This window comes from Strix aluco, chromosome 3 (genome assembly GCF_031877795.1).
Source record: "Strix aluco isolate bStrAlu1 chromosome 3, bStrAlu1.hap1, whole genome shotgun sequence".
NCBI lineage: Eukaryota > Metazoa > Chordata > Aves > Strigiformes > Strigidae > Strix > Strix aluco.
This window is the reverse complement of record NC_133933.1, coordinates 7,654,913-7,669,823: the sequence shown is the minus strand read 5'-3', so window position 1 is coordinate 7,669,823 and position 14,911 is coordinate 7,654,913. Positions and strand designations below refer to the sequence as shown.

Sequence of the window (14,911 nt, the reverse complement as noted above, 5' to 3'; positions counted from 1 at the left end):
GCCTTCTACAAACATGGCCAGTTGCTCAGTAAGGCTGCAGATGATGGGCATCTGTAAATTATACAGAAAAACACTAGTTGGTCATAATGACCATGCTGAAACATATAGTAAATCTCACAATTTATGGGCTAACCTCTGCTTTAAATGCAGAGTCTCAAATGCAGCATCTCAATGGAGTGTTTAAATGCTAGTGCTAAAGTGTAGTGGTGAAATACTTGGGAACATATATTCAGCAGAACCTGGGATGGGACCTAGGTTATTGCAGGCACATTCTTGCCTCTGTGGCAAGCAGAACAAGATCAGGGGGTTCCCCACCATCTTTTACTGCTGCAGACATGGTAAGAAGTTCCGAAATTAAATGTACCCTGTGCCATGGGAACACGTGAACTAAAAAGTACCCAAAAGTGTGGGTGGGGAGTAGGGAGGAAGAGGGAAACAGGGGTTTTTTGTGGAACAAAGTGCTCCAAACAGCAGAGAAAAAAAAACACGCTGTAGCATTTCCCTGGGGCCAGACCTGCTTATGAAATGCAGTGCAAGAATGTCACTGACTCTCTTCCTGAGTGTCCCCTTCCCCACTGAGGGCAGCAGTTTGGTACCGACATCACCGTGTGCCTCTGCAGAGCTGCCCTTGGAGCCAGAGGGTCTGAACCACGTAAGTAACGCCCAAGGCTCCTCCTAGCCTGCGGCCTTGATCTTCAGTGTCCCACCATATCACAGAGTTAACATAAAGCCTGTTACTCTTCATCTGTTGCTATCATCTCTTTTGGAGGATCGCGTTTATCTTCTCAGTATCCAGCATACACGGGATACAGATTTCTTTATCGGTGTAAAAAGCAGAGGAGTAGAAGTCATCCCACGTAGACCAGCATAGTACCTCCCGTGTACTTTCGGATAGGCAATGATGATAGGACCTGCCAGTTTACAACAGCTCTTTATTTTACTCATATTATAAAACATCATCACAGGGCTTCAGTTAAACAGTGTTCACCTGTTTCAAATCATGAGCTTCATTTTCCCCTTTATTATAAATACTAACAAATTACTTTATTTTCCATCAGCATTACCATAAAAACTTAGTCTAACTGGACATATTTTTCAGCGATCCCCCCGATGCAAAAACCCTGAAGAATTTGAAGTAGATCTCTATATTGTATATACACTTAGTTTTATATATACTTATATCAAAACTCATCATTTCTGCATATCACTCATTATCGTGATCTTTCACTTAATAAATTACGTCAGCATTATGAAAATATGAACAACCATCTAGTTCTTTTGCTGCTTTATAAGATATTTAATGATTGAACAGAGAATTGCAGAATTACATAATGCAATGGAAAGTCATGTACACGTTCATTTAAGATTTCCACATGGACTTTTCTTATTCCAAAACTTTTTCCACATTTCAGAAGTGTTTCAAAAGCTTCCAGTTACCTCTTTCTTTGAACCCATACACACAAAAAGTGATGATGTGCGTATATGTATTATACATTACATACCATATGTAATTCTATATATATTTATAAGCCAATATATGTAACGTACTCTGAATATACATATTGTATGTAATATATATATACAGAGAGAGAGATACCACAGGTGTGTCATGTGCATTTAGACATACAGGCGTATGCATAAATATATATATATATAGATGGCAAATTCTTCCCTCTGATACGTATACGCTGCTCTTTCTGAGAACTGGGTGCCTTCCACGGAAACCTACTGCCGTCAGCACAATCCATTCACTTCCAAAGACACAAGCAAACCTGTCCCTGACCCGTTTAACTCCAGCGAGTTTTGGCTCATGCCTCATGAACTCCAGTCCATGCTTTGAAATGGACCCATCTTGTCCTTGGGTTAAGTTTTACATCACCAAATTAAACACAGTTGGCACTCTAATGTATTTGAAAAAATAACCAAGAGCACTTCAAAAATAAAAATCACACGGGGCCTGATTCTTCTCCTGCCGACGCCTGTTTTAGCCCAGTGTGACTCAACTGTCCAAAGGGACTGCTGCACGCAACGAGGAACCTGTGAGTAGTGCAAGGCTGCTCGTCTTGGCTTTTAGAGTGTAATTCACATAGATTTTGAGTAGGTTGAGCTGTTTATTTTGCATTTGGATTTGTAAAGGAAAGAACAGGCCTCTTACGGAAAGATAAAAGATGGATATTCACTAGAAGTAACAGCATAGATTATACATTCTTAAGTGAAACGTGTCCACCAGATAACCTTTGAGTTACGTTTTTAATTTGTTAGATAAACATTTATTTACTGAATGTGTTTCTACTACTATGCATGAGGACCACTCATTATTAAAATGTTTTAGATTAATACTCTGCATATTAAAAATACATAATAAAATTCTGAAACTAGTCACTGCTAAAAAGTAGATCTTGGATCCTGCAAAGATCCAAGCACCTGCTTAAAGTTAGCATTTGAGTAGGCCTACTGATGGCCTTTACTGTGAGTGCCTAAATATTTGCAGAATCAAGACCCTTTATTATTCAAAGGTTAAATTTGGGATCTCACACCTGAGGACATGTAGTGGTTGCTACCATGAGTAATTCCCACCGAGGAGATGTTACATCTTGCGGCAATAGCCAGAGCAGGCTCCGAGGGTGAGAGAGACTGACTTTACTCATGTGTGAAAGGTGAAGTGGGACTGACTCTTTAAACAGCAAAGAGCAATGACTACCAACAAATCTTCCCAAACACACTACATTTTATTTCCCAAGAAGGCCAACTTTACATTACACATTAATAACTTAGGCTTATTTTTCTCCTTAAATATATTTGTATAACATAAAAATAACAAATCTCTTTTTAAAAATCAAATTTGAATAAAAAATTGCTTTGGGACTGAAACTGCATACTCCAAATTTCTCCCACAGCAATTTACTGACAGTCAGGTTGTAAACCCCAGAAAACAGGGGTCTGTGGTTGGAAATGCTGACACAGCCTCATCTTACACTGCTGTAGTACATCTCGGTATAGAGACGAGCAGATGCACTTTTGCACACAGGTTGCCAGAAATCCTACAGCTCATTCCCTATGTGCTTGTTCTGCTGTAAGATGGTGAATTGATTTAAATCGCCAAAATTTAAAAAAACAAAACAAAACAAAACACCTGAAACTTGTGCTTCTAGAATGCCCTGACCCTGTTTGCAAAGCACTTCCCCATGTCACCCAGCTTTGGCATCGCTTTGCCTTCCTTATTGCATGCCTGTTGACCCATTCTGTGTCTGAAGTGTTAGTGTGTATGTTGGGTAAGTGTATACATTAAAGAAAACTCTTAGAATTGGATTTCTACAAATTTGATTGGTAAATTTTCCTCATCTCCGGATTATTTCTTTTTGTAGGGTCTAGTGCTACTTTGGTTGAACCCCATGGGGAAGAGTCCCACTGAAGTCAATGATGCAGAAGGAGCTGTTAGACGTTCAAAGACCTCTCCAGCCAACCTCATTGTGATTCCCTCTCTCACAATAATTTTTAAAAATGTGCCCATTATCACCAACTGTCAATATTAAAATTCACTCTTTTTTTTTAATACAAACAACATTTACCACAAAAATATGAAGGGAAAAGCCATCAACTTCTTTGCAGGTTAATACCTATTCGTATGACACAAAAGAAAAATCATTTACAGTCACAAACTGTACATAGTATTCGGTGGGGGACAGTGTATTTGTGGTTTAGAGTACAAAAAGGATTGCTTCAGTGGTAATTAAAATAATTATTGATGAGATGTAAAACTTTAAAATCAAGAAAGTGTGATAATTTGGCTACAGAGACGATCATTGTAATATCTCTAACACAGAGGTTTGGATAGTAGAAAGGTGAGTAGAGGGATCTGGGGAAGGAAAGACACCGTCATGCAGAACACCGCTAGTTCTTGCTCAGTATACTCTTCAGGCTTCTCTCCACTGCTTCATCTAATTCTTCTTCCAGCTCTTCCTTCTTGGACATGGCCAGTTTGGACTGATAATCTTTTACTATTTGGTCTATATACGGTGCGCTCTGAGTCCCGTGCAGCATCAGTGTCCACTCCTTCAGCACGCCCCGCTGGGGCAGACTGCCGACAAACCCAATCTCCAGAGCCCAGGTGCCTCGGGGGTCTTCTCCCCAAGTGTGTGTGGTCATGAAAGGCCATTTGTCAAAACCCACCTTGGAGTCGTCATCCCTGGGGCGCCGGCTCAGTAAAATGGACTTTGTTCCCATTGGCGAGGTCATGTTGATGTTGAGGTCTCCTCGCCTAGTGGAATTCACAGTTATAACTGCTTGGACGTGTTCAAGGTATCGGACAAAGTTTTCCTTCCCCTCACAAGCATCAGTTGTAAGTGTGAGGACCAGCTTGCCACTTGGTGGTATCTTTCTGCAGGTCAAAAGATAATTAAGCAAATTAAAAGGAGCACATGACATGGCTGATGCTAAAGCTACTGGGTTTTGGCGCCTCACAGGAAAACCTGTACTGTTTTCCTTATTAATACATGGAAAAGTAAGGAAATAATAGTTGCAAACTTAGCCAGAAAGAGAAAATTCTCTTTTTAGAAAATGGTAGCAAAACCGTAATTTGAATATAGGTTATGAAATGTACACCTACACAAAGAGAGAAGGAATACAATTAAGAAGTACATACTGCTCTTTAAGAAATATTAACATATATTTAATAGTTGCCTTTACTTATCATTACTGTATCGGGTAATTGCATAATAATGTGTATATTCAGTAAAGGAACCATCAGCAGTCAGTCATGTCAGACAGTCACCTTAAAAGACAGCAGCGAATGGCTGGCTGGAGTCAGAGGAGCCAGCTGCACAGAATTTCAGTGCAGTCACATCAAAGCCTACATCCTTCTGATTGGGACACCAGCACAAACATGGGATCCCAGTGTCAGCTCATTTGAAAAATATTTTTCCATGAAAATTGCTATCCTTGAACTGCTCCTGTACAGGAGCACACACACACTGAGGAAAGAAATTGCACTTGTTTACTGAGTTGCTAAAGTGCTGCACCTTGGAGTCACAAGTTTCTTGGTTATTGTAATTCAGTCCTTATGAAGGCAAATGCACGATTAACTGGAGGACATCAGTCCCAAGTACCACCAGAAAGCTAGACCCGCAGATGGAACACAGGCTCAGTCCTGCTGCATTTGTTTTGCAAGGACCCTGTCATCAAATGGAAACCAGATCCCTATTACCGGCGCACGGGGCTCCTTTGCTGGAGGGTCGGACACCTGAGGATGCGACGCCTGAAGTCAGCGTGCAAGAGGAGAAAACTTTCAAGTCTGGACTGTGCAATCCTCCCCAGCTGTTAATGATCTTGCCAACATTTGTCAGCAGGATGAATTACGCACAGCGGGGAGCAACATTATGCTGGTCGGTGCTCCTGGCTCCCCACGTGCTGGGGTGTGCACCCGCGGCGTGGTTGCTCCTGGTGTGGTTGAGAAACCTGTGAGGCAGCAGCGTTTCCCAAGAGTGCCTCCGAGACCACCAGGAAGAGGCAAGAGCGTGCTGGGGGAGAGCAAGGTGCATCCGTGCCTTCCCAGCTCTGGCAGAGGAGGCCAGTAGCCACTGTGCAGTGGCAGTCCCACTCAGCGTCTGGGCACAGGCCCAGAGGCATTGGCACCTGGCCCGGGAGCAGCGCCCTGCCAGCAGCTGAGGCTGACGAGTGCCTGACAAACCCCTTGGGGTCAGGATGCGACTGGCAATTATCAGTTGCCTCAGAAACTGGCTGGCAAGCTACACTGGAAGTGTAAACAAAATTCTCTGCGTCTTCACCATCAGTGGGCTGTGAGCAGTGTGACACTTTCCTCTGTCTAAAAGAAATACTTGATATACAAGAATTACTGCAATCCTTAAAAAAGGGAGTAAGTAACAAAAGATTCCAGTCAGCTTGTCATTACCTCTTCCAGTGGCTTCTCCATGACCTAGGTTTTGCAGTAAAATAAGAGAGTCCCTTTTAAAGGGCATTGACCACACTGCGGTAATGAATACTTTCTTTTCAAAATAAATGAGGAGCAGCCTTTTCCCTTTGCTAATGAAACAGTGCGTTCTTTAGAGACCAGTGGAAGTGTTTCATTCAAGCCTAGCTTCCAGGGATTCTCTTCTTGAGATGAGCTCCAGGTATTACAGCTTAGTATATGACTAATTGGCCCAGACCAGACCCCCCTTTCATAGACTACTGCCTTCTTGGGAGTACCTGCAGAGTAAAAAGACATTCAGGTCCAGGTCCTCAAGGCTTTTTTTAAAGACTTACCTTAAACTGAAAAACCTGTGTTGTTATGAATCTTATGGATGCCCTGGAGCAGAAGCGGGTATAACATAAATATTGTCTAGCAAAAATATTTGAACATATAATACCCTCAAGATTTATTTTGTGTGCCAAAGCACAAGGAAAATGCCCACTCTATGCCAGCCAGTGGTGAAGGATCATAATCTCACAGTTGCCACATGCTTGCAGTTTCTCTGCATGGCAAGCACTGCCCTCGAAGCAATCCGAATTCACGTTGTCTCACAGCAGTCTCACACAGCGGACAAAGCTTTGTCAAACAGTGCTTCATTCTAAGACTTGTGATAAGTGCTTTATATCTCCTCCAGTAAATGAGAGAGGACACCACAGTGTGAGCCTTTTCTATCAACACCAAAACCCAAAGAAATAAGAGCAATAAGAAATACCACTCCATCTGCTTTGCAGACAGCCTGACAGCTGCAGGCAGCTCTTCTCTCCACCTTCGTAAATGCTGCAGTGTAAAAGGTATCTCAGCTCTCTAACACACATAAGAAAAGGCTTGATCTGTGTCCCCCCTTCCTATTAATTAGAATCCAATACTCTCAGCTTTGCTAGACCGATTACTTTAGGCCAGGTGAATTTCCCCAAAGAAGCAAAAAGAACCTGAGGTGGTGGAAAAAGCCTGACATGAAAGGAGCAGAAGAGGAGATGGGTTTTCCACACCCTCACAGAGTACCACTGCCCATTTGCTATATACGTATATAAAATATATTCACTTTTGCATGAAGTGTAGTACCCGGTTAGAGATGAGCAGGGGGAGCTAACAGCTCTCCAGAAGCACACTCCCGTGCTCCTGTTCCTCTGCTAATGGACTATGATGTCCTAAATCATCTAAACCAGACAGATTCAGATTTGTCCATTTTTTTTCTTTTTGCTGACCCAACAAAAATCCCTTTTCAGAGGAAGTTCCTATTGATAACAAGTGTTTCTACATGCAGCAGAGAAATGCTGCACTTTAAATACTGATTGCTTTCAGCACACTGTATAATCTGTCAGGCTGTCAATTCTTTCCTGGCCTGTTTCTGCTAATTGACAATGCTCCTGTGGTACACACTTCTGTATCAACTACTCACCTACCTAAATATATATTGAATATCTATTACATATATACACATAAATATCTATACTTATATAAATATATATAGAGAATATACATAGAAAACGCTGCTCCAGCAAGGCCAAACTAGAAAACAAACCCAATTATCCATGGCAGATGTGCAGTGTAGTTTTCATTTCCAAGGGATCTCTGGAGATGCTGGGACTTCACTGGTTTTAATTACAGTGTAATTCAAAAAATGCAGATGTTGCAAGTCATGATGCTTATTATCTCCTGTCAGTGACATTTTAATTAGGGGACATAAATATTACAGCAGTCCTGGGGTAATTATAGGGGGCACCCATACAGACCGCACACCGAGATTACATTGCAGTGGAGTTAGGAGGCTTAGGTGGTGACTGACTTGGTGGAATTTTATAAATCTGCATGCTGTAAGCACAAAGCCTGTTCTGGGCGCTGCTCTCAAAAGACACCACCATACAAGGCAGTGTATTTTTCAACTCTGGAGCTTGTTGGGCAACGAGAGCTATAGGGAAGCTTTACTGCACTTCCAGATCCCTGGGCTGGAGGAAATGCACCATCCCCCATGCTTTTCTATCCACTCAACAGCAGAAACGGGACAGAAAAACAAAGGCAGAAGGAGACAATACTAGTGCATAGCACTCACCTGACTCTGACTCAGTCTGTTGCCAGAATACCTCTGGCTCCACACTGTCTAATGCATGGAGCCAATCATAAAATCACAGAACGGTTTGAGTTGGGACCTCAAAGACCATCCAGTCCCAACCCCCCTGCCACAGGCAGGAACACCCTTCACTAGCCCAGGTTGCCCAAAGCCCCGTCCAACCTGGCCTTGAACACTGCCAGGGAGGGGGCAGCCACAACGTCTCTGTCAAGCCTACAGAGAGAGATTTTCTCTCTTCCTCTAGGAATGATCCCCATTTCAATAAATGGGACTGTACTAAGATAAATGAGATTATTTGTCTGCATTTAAATTATGAATAAACTTAAGATAGCTCAAAGTTAGCTCCAGCACTCTCTCATTTGCTTCCTAGTTGTGAGCATGTGTAGGCCAGATAAATTAAAACTCAGATCTCAGCTGTTAGAACCTTGGATCCTGCAAATACAAACCCATCTGGAAGGCTGGGAACAAACTTTGATTCTTTGCTTGGCTGAGCTATATGCCAGGGTGACATACTGGTTTGCTTTTATTTTTCCAACAGAATAAATGATGCCTTCAAAAATGGCACTGAAAAGTTAAATTTCAAATGGTATAGACAAAAATTGGCTATTATTAGGTTAGCATTTCAAATAATTAAATTGAACTATAGCTGTTGCAGTCAATTAGTATTAATTCATTCACTTGTTGACTCATTCAGTTTAGCACATGAAGGTAAATCAGAAAATAATTTGACTACCTAGCTTGCAATTAGAGATTTGAAGAACATAAACCGAACACAATTAAATGCTGTAGTGTTCAAACTGAATCACTGGTACCTGTAGATTATTGTTCCAGTCTTCTGGAGATAAAATTGTCTGCTAGAATATGTCACAACGAGATATGACCTGGCTGACAGATATTTCATGTGGCAGCAGTTTATGTAATTTACAGTGCCAGCTTCCCAGATTTTTACTTGTGCACAGGCTCTTTATTCGCAGAAACTTTGGCACAAACATACCTGTAAGTACCCAGAAGAAATGGATGTTGCTGTTAACACTACTGGCACTAGCAATGATCACGCAGATGAGCTGCAGAATGCACTCCTCCAGCAAACCAGGAATTGAAGGATCATGTAGTTTATTTTATCAACTTATTGAAATATCTGGAATGCTACTGGTAATGTTGGGCTTTCTTAGAAAAAAAATTTCATTATGTTTCTTTGATTATCTATGTCTTTGTCAACGTATTTGTACGCTTGTGGTTTCCTAAATACCTAGAAGAAGCCAAACACATATGCTAGACCCATTCACTTACTCAGGTTCCTGTATTGACCCTCCAACACAATGGAATCTTTCGGGAACAGTCTTCCAGTCTTTCGCCATCTTAACCATTGCTCCTGCATCTAGGACACCATAGCCAAACAAATGGTTGAATTCCAGCCCAACGCCATTTCTACGCCATTGATGAACCTCATCGTGAAGCTGGTTCCTCTTTGAGGTGAGCACTGTCAGATGCTGCATGTCTCTCCATGTGAGATCCAAGCTGTGCAAGAGCAACACGGAAAACAAACAGTACAGTATTTCCAAGCAGATATTAAAGAAAGCGTGTTTGAGTAAGCCTTTTGGTAAAATTTGCTTCTATGAGTCACACAGAAATTGTATCTATACACATATCAATAGCAAAGCTTTTGTTGATTTCAGTGGGAACAAAAATAGGATTTAATTGTATAGTACTTCCCCAAAATACATTCCCCAAAATTGCAAAACCATTTCTGATTGTTTCCCTGTTTTTAAAAACAACTGCTTTCAACTACACATTATAGATCCACCACGCAACTTTTAAGCTAATAAAATGAGTAGGATATCATACCAGATCCTGAAAAGAATACAGAAAGAAAAGGATGATGACAGAATTTCACCTAGCTTTCCTCTTAAATCTTGCTTTCTTTTCCTTGCCTGCTCCTCCTGCTTTTCCCTTGGCCTTTCCAAGGTTCACCCAGAGAAGCCCTGATCTGATGAAGCTGATGAGCTGTAACAATCAAGGTCTTAGTAATTTTGGTAGTCTGGGCATATGGATGTATGGGCTGTAGGTTTGTATTATAAGGTATGGTAGAGGTTTATCACCCGTGATATACTAGCATGGAAGAATGCAGTAAAGTCACATTTATCTAGATTCGATGATCATTTTTCATCATCAGCTCTTGTCTTCCTAGATTTGCAGTGATTACGATGACAGGAAGGGCACTTGTAAGTTATTATTCTGGAAGCTTTAGAACTGACATTCTAATTCTACATAACTAAAGCTATTCCAGTTGTTTTATGATGAACTCTTTCAACATTACAATATGTCTGATTCAAGCCATCAACCTAAAAGGATCCGCTTTTCAGCTTTCTGTGCCCCAAGTAATAAGCATGTGTCCATGCTGAATGTACAGCAGAACAGCCAATTACTGTCATTTTTCCCAAGGTGACACAAGATATCACTCGTATCACTCTTACTAAAACCTTTTAAGAGTTGCTACATATCTTAAAACTGTACTTTCCATTTCACAGATTGGTCTGGTTTTAGAGACACGTCAGGCATATGTTGTACGTGAGCTGAGAGACATAGTGCAGGCAGTAGTAGTCTGCATGGGAAATGGTTAGCCATTCCTGTGAAGGCTAGCGTAACTCATCCAGAGTAGTTCTGCACAGTAAAACAGAGGTTTAATACAGCCAGTCTGGAAGGAGACAGGAAGCACTGACAGTTCTTTCTGTCTCCTCTCCACCCACATCTTTCTTCTCAGCAAAGGCTAGAAACCCAATGGCAAACCAGGGACATTAGTCTCATTTCATTTCTACTCATGATAGTTTGGTAAGAGTAATTCCAGTCTCCATGGATAGCCCAAATGAAGAGGAATGGTAATTATTACTGACATATTAAGGTTGTAGTCCAGGTTAAACATGCAGTGGTCAGAAAATTCATGAAATCCTTACATTTTTCTGGCCATAATTATTTACTACATCATGGCTGTCCCACTGAATGGATTTGATAGTAGAAGGACTGATCATCCAAAGTTAAAACACTTGGCATGTATGTTTTACGTGTATAAAACCTGAAAAATGAGACTTGCCCCAAGTCATGCTCTGAGCACAACAACCATTGCTCTGCTAATGACAGAAACTTTGTCTCCTCTTCATTCTTCTGCATACTGTTGAAGAAAACCATGTACATAGCACTCACTTCATGCCGAGGTTACAGCAACTGAAGCTGTATACTTGAGTAAATGTTGGCTCACTTCATAAAACCATTTAACACCAAGTGAAAAGATGGTATAGGTTATTGTAAGGAAAACTTTTCCTAAGCATTAGAGAAGAAGAAAATGAAGCAAGATATACAAAAGGTCTCCAATGTCATGAATAGCAAGGAGATGGTAAACAGACAATAGATATTTATTCTTTCACATAACAGAGCAATTATGGAGCACAGAAGCAAGTTACCAGCAATGGGTTAAGAAAAAACAAAGGAAACATTCCCTACCACCATCGCCAAAAACTTATTACTGTGGACCTGACTGCCACTGGACGATACAGGTGCCAAATACAGACAAGTTGAAGAAGAGTTAGACAAATTCAAGGAAGACAAATCTGCCTGTGGCTATCAAACAGGATAGGCTGACTGCCCTCTCTCCAAACCACTGATTGCCAAAACTGTTGTTGAAAGATCTCTCTTAATCCCTGTTTGTTGTACTCGCCCCTAAGTGTCTGTCATTGCAGACAGCACGTGGCACAAGATGAACTCCTGTCTGAGGTTTGTTCTTATGTTTTTGGAGGCTGGGCATTCCATACTGGCTATGTGGAGAACTGAAATAATCTCTCCCTCCAAACAGTGCTGGAGAAGACTCCTGGAAGCAGTGGATGGAGAGGACACAGAGAGAGCGAGTCAGCCAAAATGTATCTGCTGTATGGCTTCAGCAAGACTCCCGCTCCATCTGCAGGTTACCATCCATGTCACTACTGTAGCAGGCAGCTTGTTTGCTGCTCGTTCTAGCCCCTTGCCACAGACAGCCAACTTATATGATGAACAACATTAAACAAACCACAGGCCCTCTCCTCTCTAGAGCTCACAAGGAATTTCTCAACAGCATACTTAGCCTCCAGGGCCAAGGCAAACACTCCGGCTGCTTCAGGGGCAGCTGCAGATGTTCCTGAGTGACGCAGGGTGCAGTTGCCATACAAATCCGTTGTAGCCTGCAATAATATTAAGACACAATTAATGAAACCAGCTAGTCCATTTTCCTTGCAGCTACAGACTCAGAAGAAAAAGAGAAAGTGGAGTTTGTGCCCTTGCTCTTTAGAGTAATTGTGTGTTTGTTCCTAGGACCTGTTTTCCCCTTTAGAATAGTGTATCAATTTAAAGACACAGTGAGACATAGTTACAGAAGGTGTGAATGCAAGAATAAATCATGATATAGTAAAACAGTGTTCACTACCACTTAGAACTTATATAGATGGCATTTATTTCCTATAAACACAGTTTAACTAAAGGCCTTAAATTCCCTTGTGGTTATCAGAAGGATTTGAAACTAGAATTGTTAACAGTATTGGGCTTTCTAACATTTGTGCAACTCCAGAACCAACAGCAGTACCAGGCTGCTATCTTCTATGCAGATTAGTCACTAGAAGAGACCAGAAGCAAACCTTAGAAATATATTTTATGGTGATAATTACAAAGGTGCCACAGATCATCTTGTCTGATATCAAGGCGGAAACCAGTATTTTTCCATCTGCTACTGAATGTGGGCATTTAGGATTACACAATGCATCCTTGGGGTTTGAAACAGGGCCATGGAAAATGTGTCATGGCCTTCGGCAAAAATCAACCTTGAGTTACCACACCTTAATTTTCCACTCTGTGAATTAGACTATGTCCTGGCTAGTCTGAAAGTGCTGAAGAGCAGTGATCAGTACAGTGGAAGAGAATCCCAATTACACTTGAACAGAAACTGCCTGTTTTCCAGTTGTAGGTATGGCCCTGGCCTTGAGTACGATGCTCTGCACTGCTCAATAGGAGACTGAGGGTGATCTGAACCCCCGTATTTCCTCTGTGGGTGACAATGTCTTTCTGCTCTGTGCAGCTTGTAGCACAGCAGAAGTCATGACTGCTCTGCCCGTACAAGTAAGTATGATCTCAGATGTTGACACTTTTCATTTAAATTTTTAGAGACCTTTTGTCACACTGTCCCCTGGAAAGAGTGCAATTGAACTTCTAAATCCAGTTTCTGATAAAGGAAAGCACCAACTGTATGAAGCTCTATGAGATGGAAGATCATCGCTGTTCTCAATATTAATCCCACATCTCAGTTGACAGTTCTGGCACCATCATGTACTGCAGATGAAAAAATACCCATCTCAACAAAGAACCATCTGCTGCTCCAATGCAGACAGAGTTGTAATAGGTCATGGGAGTGCACAAAGACAGCAGCAACAGCACAATAATATCTGGACTCACCACACCAGCCTCCGGATTTCTCTTCCTCCCATTACTAAAGGTGGAGGCTAAGGTTGAAGAGCAGCTTTCATCATACAGAGCTGTCCGTCCATCATTTATAGCAGAATTGATGGAAATTGTCCACATGCTTGATGCGTAACCATCGCAGTTACAGTCATCGTAGCTGCCCCCATCTCCAGAGGCCCAGACATAGATGCTTCCTTTGCCTCCCCGGCCCTGTGAAAGGGGAAAATCGACCCTCTTGGGTTAAACTGCAAACAGGAGACAGCAACTACTTTAAACTGCACATCTAATTGTAAAGCTAAGCATCTATAAAGAAGAAAACTGGTCCAAACAAAATATACATCAACCTTAAGCTGAAATAACATGGACTTCTGCAGGTTATTAAATCCAGTTAACTGGCCGCCATAGCCAGTTCTGCAACCTTATGTACACAGAGCACTTCCATTTATTTCCTGTTTTGTTTGATGCCCTGAAGGCTCCTGTGCCAGATGCTAAGACACTTCATGGATTCATTAGCATTTATGTCAAGGTCTAAGTGCTATGAGGAAAGCGTTCTTTTAAAAGGGATATAGGTCATCTCACATGCTGGGTTTGTAAGATCTAATTAGGTTCAGCAATGGCTAAAAAATTCTGTTAAAACTAGCACCTTTTTCTCTCAATAGATTTTTCTCCAAAGGTATCACTGACTCAGAGCTGTTCTTCTGACAAACCAGCTTCTACTACTAAGCAGAAAGTGAAGTTATGAGACCATATAAATCATCTACAGGAAGATGGTCTACCAATTACACTGAGAAGGTGAGAGATGGATGGGAGAGACTGAAGCTGAAGGGCAGTATAAAGGCTTCCCATTAGTTAAAGGAAAGAAATCCGTATAGAGTCCCCAACTTCCAGATAGGCAAGGAGTGGGAAGGGATCAACTCAGCAACTTCTCATCCCATACTAAGAAAAAGGTAGGGGCTGCCTGGAAAAGGGTTAGACCTGACAACCCTGATTCTCAGGGAAAGATCAGTGCTACTGAACCCAAAGCTCAGATCTCCCCTGATTCCAGCACAGCCACCATTTCTCTCCATGTTTAGTCCCAAGTAATCCAACATTTACTTCTAACAGCACCAGAAGAGTGCAAGGCCTCAAGTTAACATAGTGTTTCTATGCATTGGGCAGAAGATAAAAAAATTTATCTTCCGGTCTCTTCACTGTCCAGCCTGAAATGGAAGTTAAAGGATATACAAACATAGCAACCTGCAATGGTATTTTAATAGGGAACCTTTTCTGCCAGGGATTTAAATTAAATCTGAGCTCCCAGCAGTAGCTTCTATTTTTCACCATGCCCCACTGAACAGAGCAACCTCATTATTTCAAGCATGTTAGTGAGTTGCATTATAATCCACTGAATTGCACAGCAGGTT

The 14,911-nt window shown here is 41.6% G+C and overlaps 1 protein-coding gene across 1 annotated transcript in view; it reads right to left on the bottom strand.

Annotated features, from left to right (window-relative positions):
• Positions 1–915: 915 nt before the first annotated feature.
• The window catches only part of PCSK2 (proprotein convertase subtilisin/kexin type 2), a 107,447-nt gene continuing 93,451 nt past the window's right edge, over positions 916–14,911 (bottom strand). The window contains exons 9-12 of the mRNA XM_074817255.1: positions 13,503–13,718; positions 12,141–12,241; positions 9,327–9,554; positions 916–4,378 (exon numbers count right to left, since the gene is read on the bottom strand). Coding sequence (XP_074673356.1) covers positions 3,892–4,378; positions 9,327–9,554; positions 12,141–12,241; positions 13,503–13,718 — 1,032 coding nt within the window. The 3' untranslated portion in view covers positions 916–3,891. The remainder of the gene's footprint in view (positions 4,379–9,326; positions 9,555–12,140; positions 12,242–13,502; positions 13,719–14,911) is intronic.